The 14,238-nt window shown below is 36.4% G+C and overlaps 1 protein-coding gene across 1 annotated transcript in view; it reads left to right on the forward strand.

Moving 5' to 3' along the window:
* The window catches only part of POLN (DNA polymerase nu), an 88,767-nt gene that overhangs the window by 52,459 nt on the left and 22,070 nt on the right, over positions 1 to 14,238 (forward strand). Inside the window, exons 18-21 of the mRNA XM_066549223.1 lie at positions 2,065 to 2,147; positions 6,307 to 6,438; positions 9,283 to 9,393; positions 13,424 to 13,502. Of these exons, the coding sequence (XP_066405320.1) occupies positions 2,065 to 2,147; positions 6,307 to 6,438; positions 9,283 to 9,393; positions 13,424 to 13,502 (405 nt within the window). The remainder of the gene's footprint in view (positions 1 to 2,064; positions 2,148 to 6,306; positions 6,439 to 9,282; positions 9,394 to 13,423; positions 13,503 to 14,238) is intronic.

Consider the following 14,238-nt stretch of genomic DNA (forward strand, 5'->3'; position numbering starts at 1 on the left):
GAATATCTATGTTCCCCTACAGGTCTCCACAGTTCTTACCCACTGTGTCCTTTATGTTGTAGCCCTTCTTTTCCAGAGAAGTGAGCAGCTGATGTACCCACTGCCCTCAGTTGTCTCTAGCCTCTGACTTCGGTAAATCTGCAAGTAAATTCTGCTGCTGTTCTCCCATTTCTTGTCTTGTCCAATCCTCTAGTTCAAATTATGCAGTATTAGGAAAGCAGCATTACATTTTTAGGGTTTCCCCAGTTTCAGCATTCCCCAGTCTTAGTGTTGCATGTCAGAAAGGTGATATTTGCTCTTACCAGATTATATTTTCCCTTGGGATCAATGCTTTCTCAAGTGTCTGTGTAGTTCCCTGCCAGGTTCTTCAGGAAATTCCTGGAGTCTTTCTGCTGGAGATTGTTTCAGGAAATCCTTAATAATGTCTAGTTTCCTAATTCTGCACTTATTAGCTCTTATTGCCACTTTGCCCTTGTATTCAGGTACAACTGGGAATCTCAACCTATTGTATTCAAAAAGATCCATGAACTTTTGACCTGCCACAGCTAAGAAAGTAAATTGTGAGAGTCTCAAACTAGCAGAATGATTAAGTGGGAACAGTCTTCATTACAGGTGGAAACACTATTAAATTACTCCTGTTTCTCAACTAAACTGAGCAGTGAAAAGTTTTGTTTTATCTTTGAGCAGTTAGTAGTAGTCAAAGGAACAATGTGAGCTTCTGCAAAACCAAAGACTTTTTGTCCAATGAAGGCTGGAAATTATATTCAGTTTTATTTTTCCTCTTCAAAAATCTGTACAGCTGTAAAGAGTTGCTTAAATCTGATTTCGTCCAGTGTCTGCCTGTTTCTCATTCAGAGTGCCTAATTATACCAGCACTGAGCATAGGCTTGGCTAAAATCAGTGTGTGAGGTAAGCAAGCAAAAATTTGTGGCTCTGCTGATTTTCTAGAAGTTTGAATATCTTAATAGTGTTGAAAGACTTTCCTTGAAGAAGATTCAGAGAAATACACCATCTTCTCTAAGCTCCTCAGCTAAAACCTTCACAACAAGACATCTTTAATGACAAAAAAGCTTTTATAGCAAAGCATAGAAAACTTTAGTTTTAAAAATGCAACCAGACTCATGAAAAAAATTGACAGTCTCATGGGGAGACTTTTCCCAAATGGTGCAGCTATCATCAAGTATCTCTGATAGCAATTAATCTCCATGTTTCAAAAACAATTTTTGTAGGTATTTTTTTTCAGAGAGTGAGTGTATGATTTCCCCCAACACCCTTCCATTTAAACCAAATGATCAATATTCTTCAGTGCTTTCAGTTGTTAATAATTTCAGTATTCTTTCTGAAGCTGCATTTTGATAAGGAAAACTATAGGTGGCACATACTTGATTGCAGAGTCATAGCTTTTCATTTTTCACATTGCTAAATCCATTAGCATTTTTGTAGGACTGTTTTATGTCAGTGGGGAGAGAATGGGAACTGGGATGGAGGACACTTGTCTGGGAGTAATCTGGATGCATTCTTGAGTTCAGAATCAGCCACTGCTGCTGTTTTATGGAGCCTTGCTATTGTGGAGCTCTGTAAGGCATATGGAGCAAGCAATGCTTGCTTCTATCAGTCATTTCTTGAAAAAAGGTTGGATATTTCTGTTAGTGAAGCCCTGATAATAATCTTATTTAAACAAGCTTTAGGTCAGACTTCTGCTTTGAGTCTCTAGACCCTCACATCTTGAAGAAATGCTGCTGCTGGAAATAATTAACTTTTCTCACTATTAAATCCTCCTCAATCTGAAAAACTAGTAATATAGTAGTAGGATTTTCCTAACCAAGAATTTAATTGAAAAGGAAAGGGGAAGATTAAAATTAAAATTAATAATTTAATTTCCTATGGACTATCACTATGAACATTTGTAAAGAAGTTGTGCATTCCTGGCTGAAAACAGAAGCCCTTAAGCCCATATCTTACAATTTTGTAGTTATTAAATTATTATTGACTTTAAATAAGTTTTCTCTGGGGATAACTACTTAATTTTAAGAGAAAATATATGATTTTTGTTTGTCTGTTTAGGAAAGGGATTCCAATTGAACAAGTGAAACATGGTGATAGAGAGCAAGCAAAGCGCATCGTTTACTCTGTGGTTTATGGAGCAGGTAGGCATTTATCGAAAAACCCAACCACTGTAAATTTATACTTTATTCATCATTTATATAAGTAGAATGAAATTATAAAGGTGAGTAAAAGTTTGTAAGAGTATTGCATTTATATTTTTAACCAGTATTATTAAATTATCTACTCAGTATAAAAATTATGAAATTAATGTAGTTGCATTGCCATATACAAAGATTGTCTGGTTTTGTATTTATTTACTGCTGATATAACTGAAGCATATGTCTAATTTTGAGTGGACTTTTTAATTAACTAATTAACTAGAAATAACTAATTCTCTTACTATATAGACAGAGATGAGAATAACTGCAATGAAATTTTTAAAACTCCATTATTATTTGAAATCACATTTATAGAATCAGAGAATGGCAGAGATTGGGAAGGACCTCTAGAGGTCATCAGATCCAGTCTCCTGTTCAACCAGGGCTGTTTGCCCAGGTCTGTGTCCAGATTTTCAATGTCTTCAGGGCTGGAGAAAGGGCTCTTCAAGGCTCCACAGCCTCCCTGGGCAACCTGTGCCAGTGCTTGCTCACTCTCACAGTGTAAAAGTGTTTCCTTACTTTGAGTCTTAATGTTTGCTGCCATTTCTTCACAACTGCAGAAAATTTGCAAAAATCCACTGTTACCCATTCTGCCTAAGTCTTGACCAGGTCCTAGATAAGTCAAGATGTTCTTCACACTTTCCAAAACTGCCTGCTAATTCTAAATGGTGCCCAACTCTCCTTATACTTCCTACATGCCTTGAGTTACCTTTTCTAGGGAGACAGATGCATGTATGTCATCAGCCTAGAAGCTCTTGTGAATTGGTTTCAGTGAGCACCTGACTAACTTTCTTTACAGAGGATGAGTTCTTGAAAAAGTCATTTAGGAAATCAGAGCCCTGAGCTGCAAACTTTATGTAACTTGGAAACACTTAATGCTACATCTTGAGTTCCTGGTTGTGAATGCTTTCTAAGCCATCTTTTGCACTGAGTCCTTGAACCAAAGGCAGGATCAGCCAGGGTATTCCATTTATCATTTATGGTATTCAGTTGGGAACAAATGCATCAAATTCAGCTCTCCTGAGTATCTATTTTATGTTTAGGGGTGTATGTGTGTGTGTACATATGCATACACATCTGCATTTTTACATTAAGCTGTATTGCATTTGAAACCTCTGTGTTTAAAATCTGTATTTAAAAAGCCCAGCATTAGTACCCTACACTGTAAATTTAGACCTGTCTGTGCTGAGACTGGAATCAAACCTTCCATTTCCCACCTGAATAGTTTCATCACTGGGTTATTTTACAAAATGGCAGCATTGTGACCCCTGCCCCTTGGTCCATGCAAAAGGTCCACATTTCCTATCTCTTCCCTTCACTGTGGGTGGAACAGGCAGATATCAGATGTAATCAGAAGAATCTCCACCAGTTTAATGCCCTGTAGTTCTGTATATAGTCAGAAATGCCTCAATTCTTGGGGCTCAGTGGATCCTATGTCTGTCTACTAACCTATAGAGAACTTTAATGTTTACATTTAAGCACAGTATTGGCACTCCCTCACTTGCTCTGAACCAGGCACTAAAGATTTCAGTGCTTGATATAAGTGTCTCCATTTACTCGTTTGCTTTGTGTCCCTCTCTCTCAAACAAGGGCTGTTGAAGCACCTCAAAGATAATAAGAAGTTTCCAGTTCATTAGAAGTGTGATCAGATCCTAATTAAGACATGAAATGATATCATTAAACCACTTAAAAGGAAACTGGGCTGACAAAAAGTAATTGTTAGATACCTGAAATTGATGGTCTGAATTCCACCCACAGTTTGTCTCCCTTCAAAAGACAGCTGACTTTTCATAAATGAGACATTTTTATACAACTGAAGAGTGTGAATAATATTTCTTTCAGGATTGAAAACTACAAAAACACTCCCTGAGGAGCTTGCCTGTATTATGCTTACAGGAGCTAATAAAACCCTTTCATGTAGTAAATAGTAATCTTTTTATTTTCTTTTTGTTTTCTTAGGTTGTATGTTTTGTTTTCTTAAGTTGCACTTGGTTCATGCTTTCAAGGTCTTTTCTTTAATTCTGAAGGATAATAAAGGAAAAAGAAGATTGGTAATTAGGAAAAAGCTTTCACCCAGAGAGGTGGTTGGGCCCTGGAACAGGCTCCCCAGGGCAGTGGTCACAGCCCTAAGCCTGACTAGAATTCAAGAGGTGTTTGGACAACATTTCCAGGCACATGGTGTGACTCTTGGGGTGTCCTGTGCAGGCCCAGGAATTGATCCTTGTGGGTCCTTTCCAGCTCAGAAGATTCTTTAAGTATTTTTGGTTGGTTTGGAGCAGTTCAATTCACCTGCTTCTGCCTTAGTCATCTTGTAGAACTAAAACACAGGCAACTTAAACATCTGTAAAATAAGGAATTCCTTCTATTCGATGGCAGTATGTTCAAGCCCTGGACTGACACAGAGGGCTATCACAGTGTTTAAATGAAAACTAATGCTATTTTCATTTTTGAAAGATGATATTGCAGAATGGAGAACACTGAAGCTCACAGGCTGCTGCTGATAATTACCCTGGCACAAATAACTCAAGAAGAGTGCTCAGGGAAGATTTAGTCCATCCTGGGCTTTGCCTTGCGTGGCCTGTGCTCCTGCACTGTGGAGCATGATCTGACACAATTAGGTAGCTGTTCATTCCCCTCTTTTTGCTTCCTGGGAACTGCATTTCCCTGGGACCTTCCAGATGTCCTTGCTAATATTGTGCTTTAATTTTCCTAGTATTTTATGCAATTGTTCTGTATATTAATAGTTCTTTAAATGGATAACATGGACAAACTTAGATGTTACAGTTCTCTAAGGAAGCTACAGTAGTCTCTTAGCTGTTAGCAACGTGTGCTTTATCAAATAGATTTGTCATTTGCTGACCCAGGAAGAAAACCCAAATTAATTAGATGTCAAAAAAAAAAAAAAAAGAGAACAAATCTATAGTAGCTCAGCAAATGTCATCCTGGATGTCTGGGTGAATTTCTTCCTCTAGCACCTTGTCCAGACTGGTGTTCTTGCAGCTCAGTGCAGATCCTGGCGTGACTGAGAACAAAATGCTACAAGAATTGTTCTAAAATGCACATCAGCCTGACAGTGATGGCATTTAGATGGCTGCAATCCTCTCTCTTTTTAAAGTGCCAGACAATTTTTCTTGACAGTCTTACTGTGACAATGACTATTCCGTGCCTTTGGTGCCTTGAGATGTCTCCTCTCAGCTTATGCTCTTTGCAGACAGTGCTGGTTCTGTGTTGCTGTGCAGCTGACATAAATATATCTGTCTTTCAAACTTCATATGAGTAATGTTGATGTATGTTTTATTTTTTACTGGAACTTTTTGATTTATAAGTGGATTTAAACGGTAACTCTTAGTTTATATTTTAACACTTTGGAATATCTTCAGGTTTTTTCCACATTTTCTTATAAATGCTCTTAGATCCAGCATAACATATCTTGTGCACCTATATCCTGTCCAAAAGCTATTATTCCTTTCTCCCTCTGTTGGAACATGTTTTCTGTTTTTTCTTTTCCCATTTTTTTATTTTTCCAACTCTTTTATCTCAAAACTTGGACCCCAATTTCTACTGACATTGAGGTGCCTAGGACTCTGAAATCTGTGGGACCCAGCCTCCAAACATCCTTTCTAAATTCAGACTGAATTCTAAAGCTTCTAGCTAAATTTAAACATCTCCAACCTTTTTTAGATCTTCAATATATTTGTGTTTGTTAAAAGTTAGTTTCAAGTCTTTATCTGCTCTTCAAAGTTTGGAGATTGCAACACTGATCTAGTAAAATGATACTTAAAACAACAGCATTGCTCTGTGAACAAAAGAGATTTCAACCACTTTATAGGTATAAATTTTAACTAGGAATTTCTTAATTACATACTTCCTATATATTTCTTACTAATTATATACTTAATCCAGTAACTTCGGTAAAACATTCAAGCTCAGGGTTAAACATTTATTTTGCTGCAATATGATTTTAGTGTATCAGATCCATCCTCTTTCATAGAGGTAAGTAAAGTTAATTAATTCCACTAATTGTGCATGAAAACAGTGCTATTGTATGTAGTGGTTTTCTGTTCTGCTTTATTGCACACAGAGATAATTTCTGTACCACCAGGTAAAGAACGTCTCGCTGACTGCTTGGGAATTACTCCTGTTCAAGCCAGTCAATTTATAGAGAGTTTTATGCAAAAATACAAGAAAGTGCATGAATTTACAAAGAAAACCATTGAGCAGTGCCGGAATAAAGGTAATCCAAAGTCTGTGACCATATTTTGTTTATTGATCTGCACTGTGTGACAGTGGTGAGGACAAAGATTCAACTTGACCCAAATTCAGATAGTTACAGGACAACAGAAAAAGATGGAATATCCTTTCTTGGTGAATCAGGTTTGGGGTTTTTTTCTTTTTTAGCCCTAAAAGGAGCTGGTTAAGTCTGCCTTTTCTCAGAAAGACACTAACAGAATAAGACATCTGTTCTCAGAATGAACCCCACTTAATGTCAAGTTACACTGCATCATTTTGACATATAATGTACTCCAACAGAAAAAAAGCCCAAGGAATCTTCTACCTAATAAATTGGGTACATGGCTGCTGGACCGTGGAAGTTCAGTCAATTTACACAGCCCATTTTTTTAAACTTATTTTTTCTTTGCATCAATCAGAATTTATGTTCTTGAAGTTCAGGTGGTAGCTGTAGTGACAGATGTGCACAGAGTGCTTCTGGAGCCAGCAGCTGCAAACTCTTCTTGCACCAAATTTGTTTTTAGTCTAAATATTCATTTATATTTAGTGAATCCTAGGAGTGCAGTAATTTGAGAAGAGAAAACATAGCTGCTTGAAATATTGTCTTTTAAAAGCTAATCAGCGGAACTGTCAAAATTGAGTTCTTTGTTTCTTAAAAGGGCAGGCAGTACTAAGACATTTTTTATAAATAAATAGTAAATTTGCAATATAATATTACCCATCACTGTATGGGTGAGTGTCATGACAGAAACATATAATTCACTTCCAGTCATGAAAATTGGTAGTATTAATTTTTTGTACTTTGTAGGTTCTCAAAATCTACTGGAAGTATGAACTGTCATTGTGTAACACATTTGCATTCCTTTGTTTATTAATATTGCTCAAGAAAAGTGAAGTTACTGAACATCCATTTTTAACTGTAATTAAGCCAAACGTAACATACTTAGTAAAATATTACACATTTATTATTTATTTATGATATATTTAAAATAATTTAGCATTCTTTTCTTTAAAGTGAGTGAATTTCAATGAACAGACTTCTGGGCAAGAGAATCTCCTTTATGAGTTCAGTAGACAGGAACATCATGACTAATACTCTCAAGTCATCACAGCAGCCTTGTCTAATTACTTCTTACTCCTTCTTACATTCCTGCCTATCAACCATTTTAACCATTAATGGTAGAAGGGCAACCTGTTTAGGTTGTACAAGCTTTAGAAATCTGCAGCAGATCAATATTATTTAATATTTTTCTTGTTAATCCACCTTGGATTCTAACTTTCCAAAAAAAAACCCAAAAAACATTCCAACCTATTAACCTATTGAGCTCATTAGAAGGTGATTTTTCTTAACTTATCTGCAGTTCAAGGGTGAGCAGCACGGCTCTGACTAATATTTTTTAAGTGTTATGAGTGTCTGATGCTCCTTGTAGACAACAAAAGCATAAAAATAGTTCTGTTATGAGGAAGATATTTGTTAGTGTATATATTACTATCCTGCTGTTGTTTTTATGAAATTACTGACATATTGAAAAGACCACATTAAGGCCTCATTCAGGCATGCATTTGCAGATTAACCATTGACACCAGGCACCTTCTTTGCCACTGTTACATAAATGATGGTGCTTGTCTGGGGATGCTGCTCAGTTATGAGGAGTCACTCCTCACAGGAATCAGGATATTGCAGCAAATCTGATTTTACCTAAGAATACAATGTTTCAAGAATTCCATCTTTAAATGCTGTTTTTCATGGAAAATGTTAGTTAAATTGGGAAGACTGATTTGCCAAAGAATACCCTAACTTCCTGATAATTCAGTTTCTTGTTTCAAAACTGGTACTTTTGGTATCAGCCCTCCTGGAAATGCACTAATTCACAGAAAGCTGAATTAATTCATCCTCTGCACACAAGCTTGGGTATGTGTTGTCCATAATAAAGTGATAACTTTTTGTTTGAAGAGGTCTCCTCATGGCTTGTGCTTGCACAGCAGAGGAGATGAAACTATGTCAGTCTGAATTTTCATGGTATCTAACGGCGATTCATGGGTAGTCAAGGTGATCAGAAATATAAAGAAAAGGATGCATTTTTAACATGGATGGTTTTTCATTTTTCTTAAAATAAGAATAGAAGTTTATTTTTAAAGATAAGCTAAGTTTGTGTGTGTTATTTTGACAAGAGGAACCTCATATCTCTTTTCCTATCTCAATTCCTCTCACTTGTGCTCCAAATAGAGTTTTTTTGGAAAACACATCATAGGGCCTAACATAAAGCTTTAACTATGTTTATATGTTTATTTTAAACTAAAAATTCCCACCACACGAGAGTTAAGGAGGTTTGGCTGTGAAAGGAGCACAGAAATACTATATAAAGAAACTGGAAAAAAATATTTTTTTTTCCCAAAAAAACCTATTTTATATTTTTGGGAAATATTAATTACTGATTTAATTACTCTACAAATTGATTTTTCTTTTTTATTCCCAAGTAAACTATTCATTGTGTGGAGAGCTCTAATTATGGCTGCTAATAGATAGCTAATTCTGCTAGGTATTTATAGTTTCATCTCCCACAGAGAGAGTTTGCTGGTTTATCGTAGACATTCCTAATAAAAATTTAACAGCCTTAAAGAACAAAAGTTTTCCTTGTATAGCATGTACCAATTCTCTGAATTAAATAATGCTTACACCAAAATGAGTGTTTAAATAAGCTCTGGTTATTTTCAGTGAACAAAATATTAAATTGACTCAGGCAGCACATAATTACAAATATCTGTATTATTTTCAAAAATTAGTTTTGAAATTTGATTTTAATCACTCTGTATCACATAAAAGTAATTTTTGTTTAAATCCTGCAAGGTTATGTGGTTTCCATAATGGGACGCAAAAGGCCCCTGGCCAACATCAATGCACAGGATTACAAACTCCGCACTCAAGCAGAGAGGCAGGCTGTAAATTTTGTTGTTCAAGGTAAAGATCTGCCTCCCTACCTTCCTCTCTACCCACCTGTCTTTATCCCTGCTTGGCTTTAGTAGGCAACAACTCTGATAATCTCAGAAGAATGAATATTACAGTAGTCTACTAGAGTAGGCGTGAGTTTGCCTGTGAAAAAGAAGTTAAAATTATATATTCCATCTACCTTGGAAATTGCCAGTAAACAGAATAATATAATAATAATGATAATATTAATAACAGCAACAGTATAAATGTCCTAATTCACTACAGTGCTCTGTGATAGTAAAATATAGGTATTGATACAAACTATGTATAGAGAGAATATCTAGAATTCCATTCTTCATTTGTGTATTGTTTCTTTAGACACTTTCCTTTCTGGTTCTTATAATTTGTTACTCCAGAAGGGTTTCAGTGATTCTTTCTTTGATTCTTTCTGTGATTTCTTACAGATTCCAGCTTTTATTTTGCAAGGTAGCTTTAGTTTCAGAAATACAGAATGTTACAATAATTGTGCATTGCTATTATTTGTTTTGAAATCCAGCCCATTCTTTGCAGAAACTTCAAACATAATTCTGTAGAGGGCAAGAAAAAAGGTATTTTTTTTCCACAGAAAACCATTTTACATATAGATTGGAAATGTAAAAGTCAGCATTCTGTGCTCATGTGTTAGTTAATCTGATGCAATAACATATTCTGGTTAGGTCACTTGGAGCTCAGGTGTGTACAGAATTTAGCCACCCAAAGGAAAAAAAACCTGAGCTGTCAGCCCAAGACTGAGATCCCTCCTACCTTGGTGTCACTTAGAAGAATTATTTTTTTAATTGGATGATGCTGACAGGGTTTTCTTTAAGTTACCCTGGAAGTGTACAATTTACAGGCAAGGAAAAAGTGCTTTCTAGACATGGTGATGGCATGCTCCTTCTAAAGTTATTTGAATTTTCCTTTTCCTTAAAGTATCATTTTCTCTCTAAATATTATTCATTTTAATGTTTCATTTTTAAAATGACTTAAGTATTTATGTCATGTTTGACAGTCTGAGTACTGTCTCTGCAAAGATACCTACAGGTCTAGAATTCTAATTCTGATTCTCATTCTGTGAGTCCTGCAGTGCACACAGCGTTGCACTGATAAAGAGACACAGCCCCCTGAGCAGCATTTGCTGTGTCCATCTGTCCCAAGAGCTGGAGCAAGGCTGTCTATGGAACACTCACTTCTATGTAGCTCCAATAATGAGATTGTCAGATTTTGCTGTCAGTTCAAGTGATACTGGAGGACAAATCTGATGAAATATAGTGTAATTGTTACTCAAAATGGAATGTTAGAAGGTGTGGTGAAGCAAGGATTAAAAACTCTAAAATATTCAGTATTCTCAAATTTTATAAAAAAAGTAATTTTAGACTACCATGATGTTTTAATTTTAAGATTTCAGCTATAAGATAGTATTTGAAGTTTGTAAAAACTTTCAAAATTATAAAACTTTTTATCACATTTAGTTTACTAAACTGCGTTTCATATGTGTTTTATATTTATGCCTAATAGTCTAATTTAAGTAGTTTACATTTTGTTTTTAATATCAGCAACTGATAGCAGAACATTTCAAATGCATGACAATATCGAAAGAAATGTAAAATTGCAGCTTTGAATTATTACAATTGGGTTTCTCACATTTCTTTCATAGTGTTTTTTCTTTTTTTGAATATTTCCCAGTTTAATAATTTTCACCATTGTACAGCATATTATTCTTCAGTTGCACCTATTCCTATAGAGCAAACAGTTTGTTTTATCTTTAATTATTTATTTATAATTATTTCTTTTTTAAAAGGAAAATTATTTTCTTTTTAAAATAGGCTACCTCTAAAAATCATATTTCAGTGAAAAATATTTTGAGAAGCCTTTCAAATTTTATTACTCTACAATGTTTCATAAGGAATGTATCTAGAACGTATCTCTTGTGATGGACTAAATGCTCAGTATAGTTTTATTCTCACAATCACTTAGAAGATATTTACCTGACCTTTGCTGAAACAGCCTTTCTTACTTTTTATATCAGTTGTCCCTTTTTGTAACGTGTTGAGTAGTTTTCCACATCATTTGAACAGGAAAACAAGACAGGTATTTCAGGCTAAACCCACAGTCAGACGTTGCCATCTCAATCATCAGCTGAGGGTCTGCATGGGTGCAGTTAATGAGCAAAACAGTCTGTGCATGAGATCCAGAGGAGGCAGTCATAGATGACTGTGGAGAAGGAAGAGATGTTAAGCCTTTGTCCTTGTTCTCTTGGATATTCTTCCCTAGAAAAAAAGGTCCCACTGTATCCTGGGGGACATCAGGCGCAGCCTCCCTGGCCAGTCACTGTCCCACTCTGCTCTGCCCTGGTGTGGCCCCACCTCATGTCCTGTGTGCACGTTGGGTGCCTCCATAGAAGAAGGACATCAAACTGTCAGACTGTGCAGAGTCACCAAGACAGTGAAAGGGGTTGAGGACAAGACTTACAAGGAGCAGCTGAGGTCCCTTGTGTTGCTCAGCCTGGGGAAGAGAAGGCTGTGGGGCGACCTGATCACTGCCTACAGGTTCCTCAAGGGAGGCAGTGCAGGGGGAGGTGCTGAGCTCCTTTCTCCAGTGACAGCTGTAGGACCTGTCACTGCAGGGAATGGCAGGAGGCTGTGCTGGGGAGGTTTAGGTTGGATATTGGGAAAAGGTTCTTCACCCAGAGGGTGGCTGGGGACTGAACAGGCTCCCCAGGGCAGTGGTCACAGCCCCAGGCCTGACAGAGTTCAAGAAATGTTTGGGCAATGCTCTCAGTCATAATGTTCAGATTTAGAGTCCTGCAAGGAGCAGGGAGTTGGGGAGTTGGACTTGATGACTGTCACTCTTGTGCCGGGGTCGGGGCAGGAACAGGCGAGAGGCAGGATCGTAGCAAAGGCAAAGAAGGCTTCATTCAAAAGAACCGTGTGGTTTTTATAGAGTGGTATGATAGATTCTGTTCTATTGGCTAACTAACAGAAACACCTTTCTCACACACTGTCCTTGAGAGGAGTAGAAAAATAAAGTAGAAAAACACCACCTGCAAATTGTTCCTAGTCAACAAGTTATCACATCTTTCCAGCTCCCTAAAACTTCTCACAAGCCGCTGTGAGAAACGCTTGCTGTTTCTCCTTCTCTGTCCCATGGATCCACAGATGATCTCTATGTGTCCCTTCAGGTTGAAGATTTCTGTGATTCTCTGATTACCTCTCAGCAGAGTACCCTTGTCACTTGGCTACCTGGCTGTTCTCTGCCCCTATTCTGAAAGTTGAATCATTTGGAAGAAAAAATTCAGAATTCATCGACTTACAGGGTTGTAAAAATGACCATGATCTAGGACATTTAGGGTGTTTAATGGGACAAGGAGGATTATGGTTTCCATTCTTTACTCAAAGGATTGTTTCTATATTTTATCAGATAAATCTTTTGTGTAAAATGTTTGGATCAGAACAAAGCCCTTTACCAAACTGCAGACCTGGAGAATTATTCTGTCTTGATGACCAGAAATATGTCATTTATTTTGTGCCATGACACTGTTTTATGCACCACTGCTCTTAACACTGTAATGTAATGAATATACTTTACATATACATGGAAATATGAAAAAGTGTAAAATTAAGGCTCCAAATTGAAATGCAGCACTGAAACAATGTTCTGACCTTTTGTGACATTAAACTTTAATTGATTATTAGATAAATTTTAATTAAAGCTTAGAGATAGATAATTTCATACCTTTTTTTATAGAAAGTAATTTTTCAACCTATAGTCGTGAATGACAAATTCACCTTTAATTAACACATGATGTCATATTGTTATTTTCTAGTTTTAATTAACATGTAATTACTTCCTCTGTTATTTATTAATCTTAATGTTTCACTTATTGTATTAATTGGATCCGCTAGTTTTGAAAATTTTTATTATTCAGAATCTTCTGATTTTTTTTGTTTCTATGCCATAGTTTCAAAAAGAACATTTTCTTTTTACATGCTTTAAATTAAAACCAGATCACTTGCTTTTGTAGGCTCTGCAGCTGATCTTTGTAAAATGGCTATGGTGAAGATTTTTGCCTCTGTTGTCATTTCTCCAACTCTAACAGCCAGGTTAGTAATGAATGACTGCAAAACTTCTTGATTTCAAAACAGAATTGGTTTAAATGAATGTGTTTCTGGCATTTTAAGCAGCTCTAGGACTACCATGTGTACCTCCAAGTCTTTTAACAAGCAAGGACATGCAGAATGCTTTTATACATTTAAAGTTATATCTTTGTGCTTAAATGGTTGGATCTATAAATGCATCCCAAGGCGTTGAAGTGCCCCAGGGTCATTTAAGCTCAGTCAGATCGAATTCAGTGGTAGTTCTGCACCTTTGAAATCAAGCCTACTGATCATATCCTTCCTGTATTTGAGTGTATTGTACAGTGGGAATCGAACATTCAATGGGCTGGGAAAAAAAACAGGAATCAGGAAACCAGTGCTCAAGCAAAATAAATGAACATTTTTTCATTCTTATATAGATGGCTTTTCTTTAAAGAAAAGCTTGGTCATCATGATTCTCTTCTGTTCTGACTGCTCAGAGTTGGGTGGGAGATCACAGAATGTCCTCAAAGAGTTTTATGCCAGTAGCAGAAATAATGAAGTCTACTTTTCCTGTGGAGAAGCTGGTCCAGACAGCCACTGAACATTATTATTTGCTGCAATAAAAAGAGACTTTGAAGTCAAATATGTAGAAAAAACTCCAAATAAGTGGTTTCTCATCTTTGGTAATGCAAAGATTTTGTAGCAAACAATCCAGTAGAACATGAATTGGTGCAGTAGAAGTTCAGACAAAAGCAGAGTA

Source organism: Molothrus aeneus, chromosome 4, assembly GCF_037042795.1.
Source record: "Molothrus aeneus isolate 106 chromosome 4, BPBGC_Maene_1.0, whole genome shotgun sequence".
NCBI classification, from domain to species: domain Eukaryota; kingdom Metazoa; phylum Chordata; class Aves; order Passeriformes; family Icteridae; genus Molothrus; species Molothrus aeneus.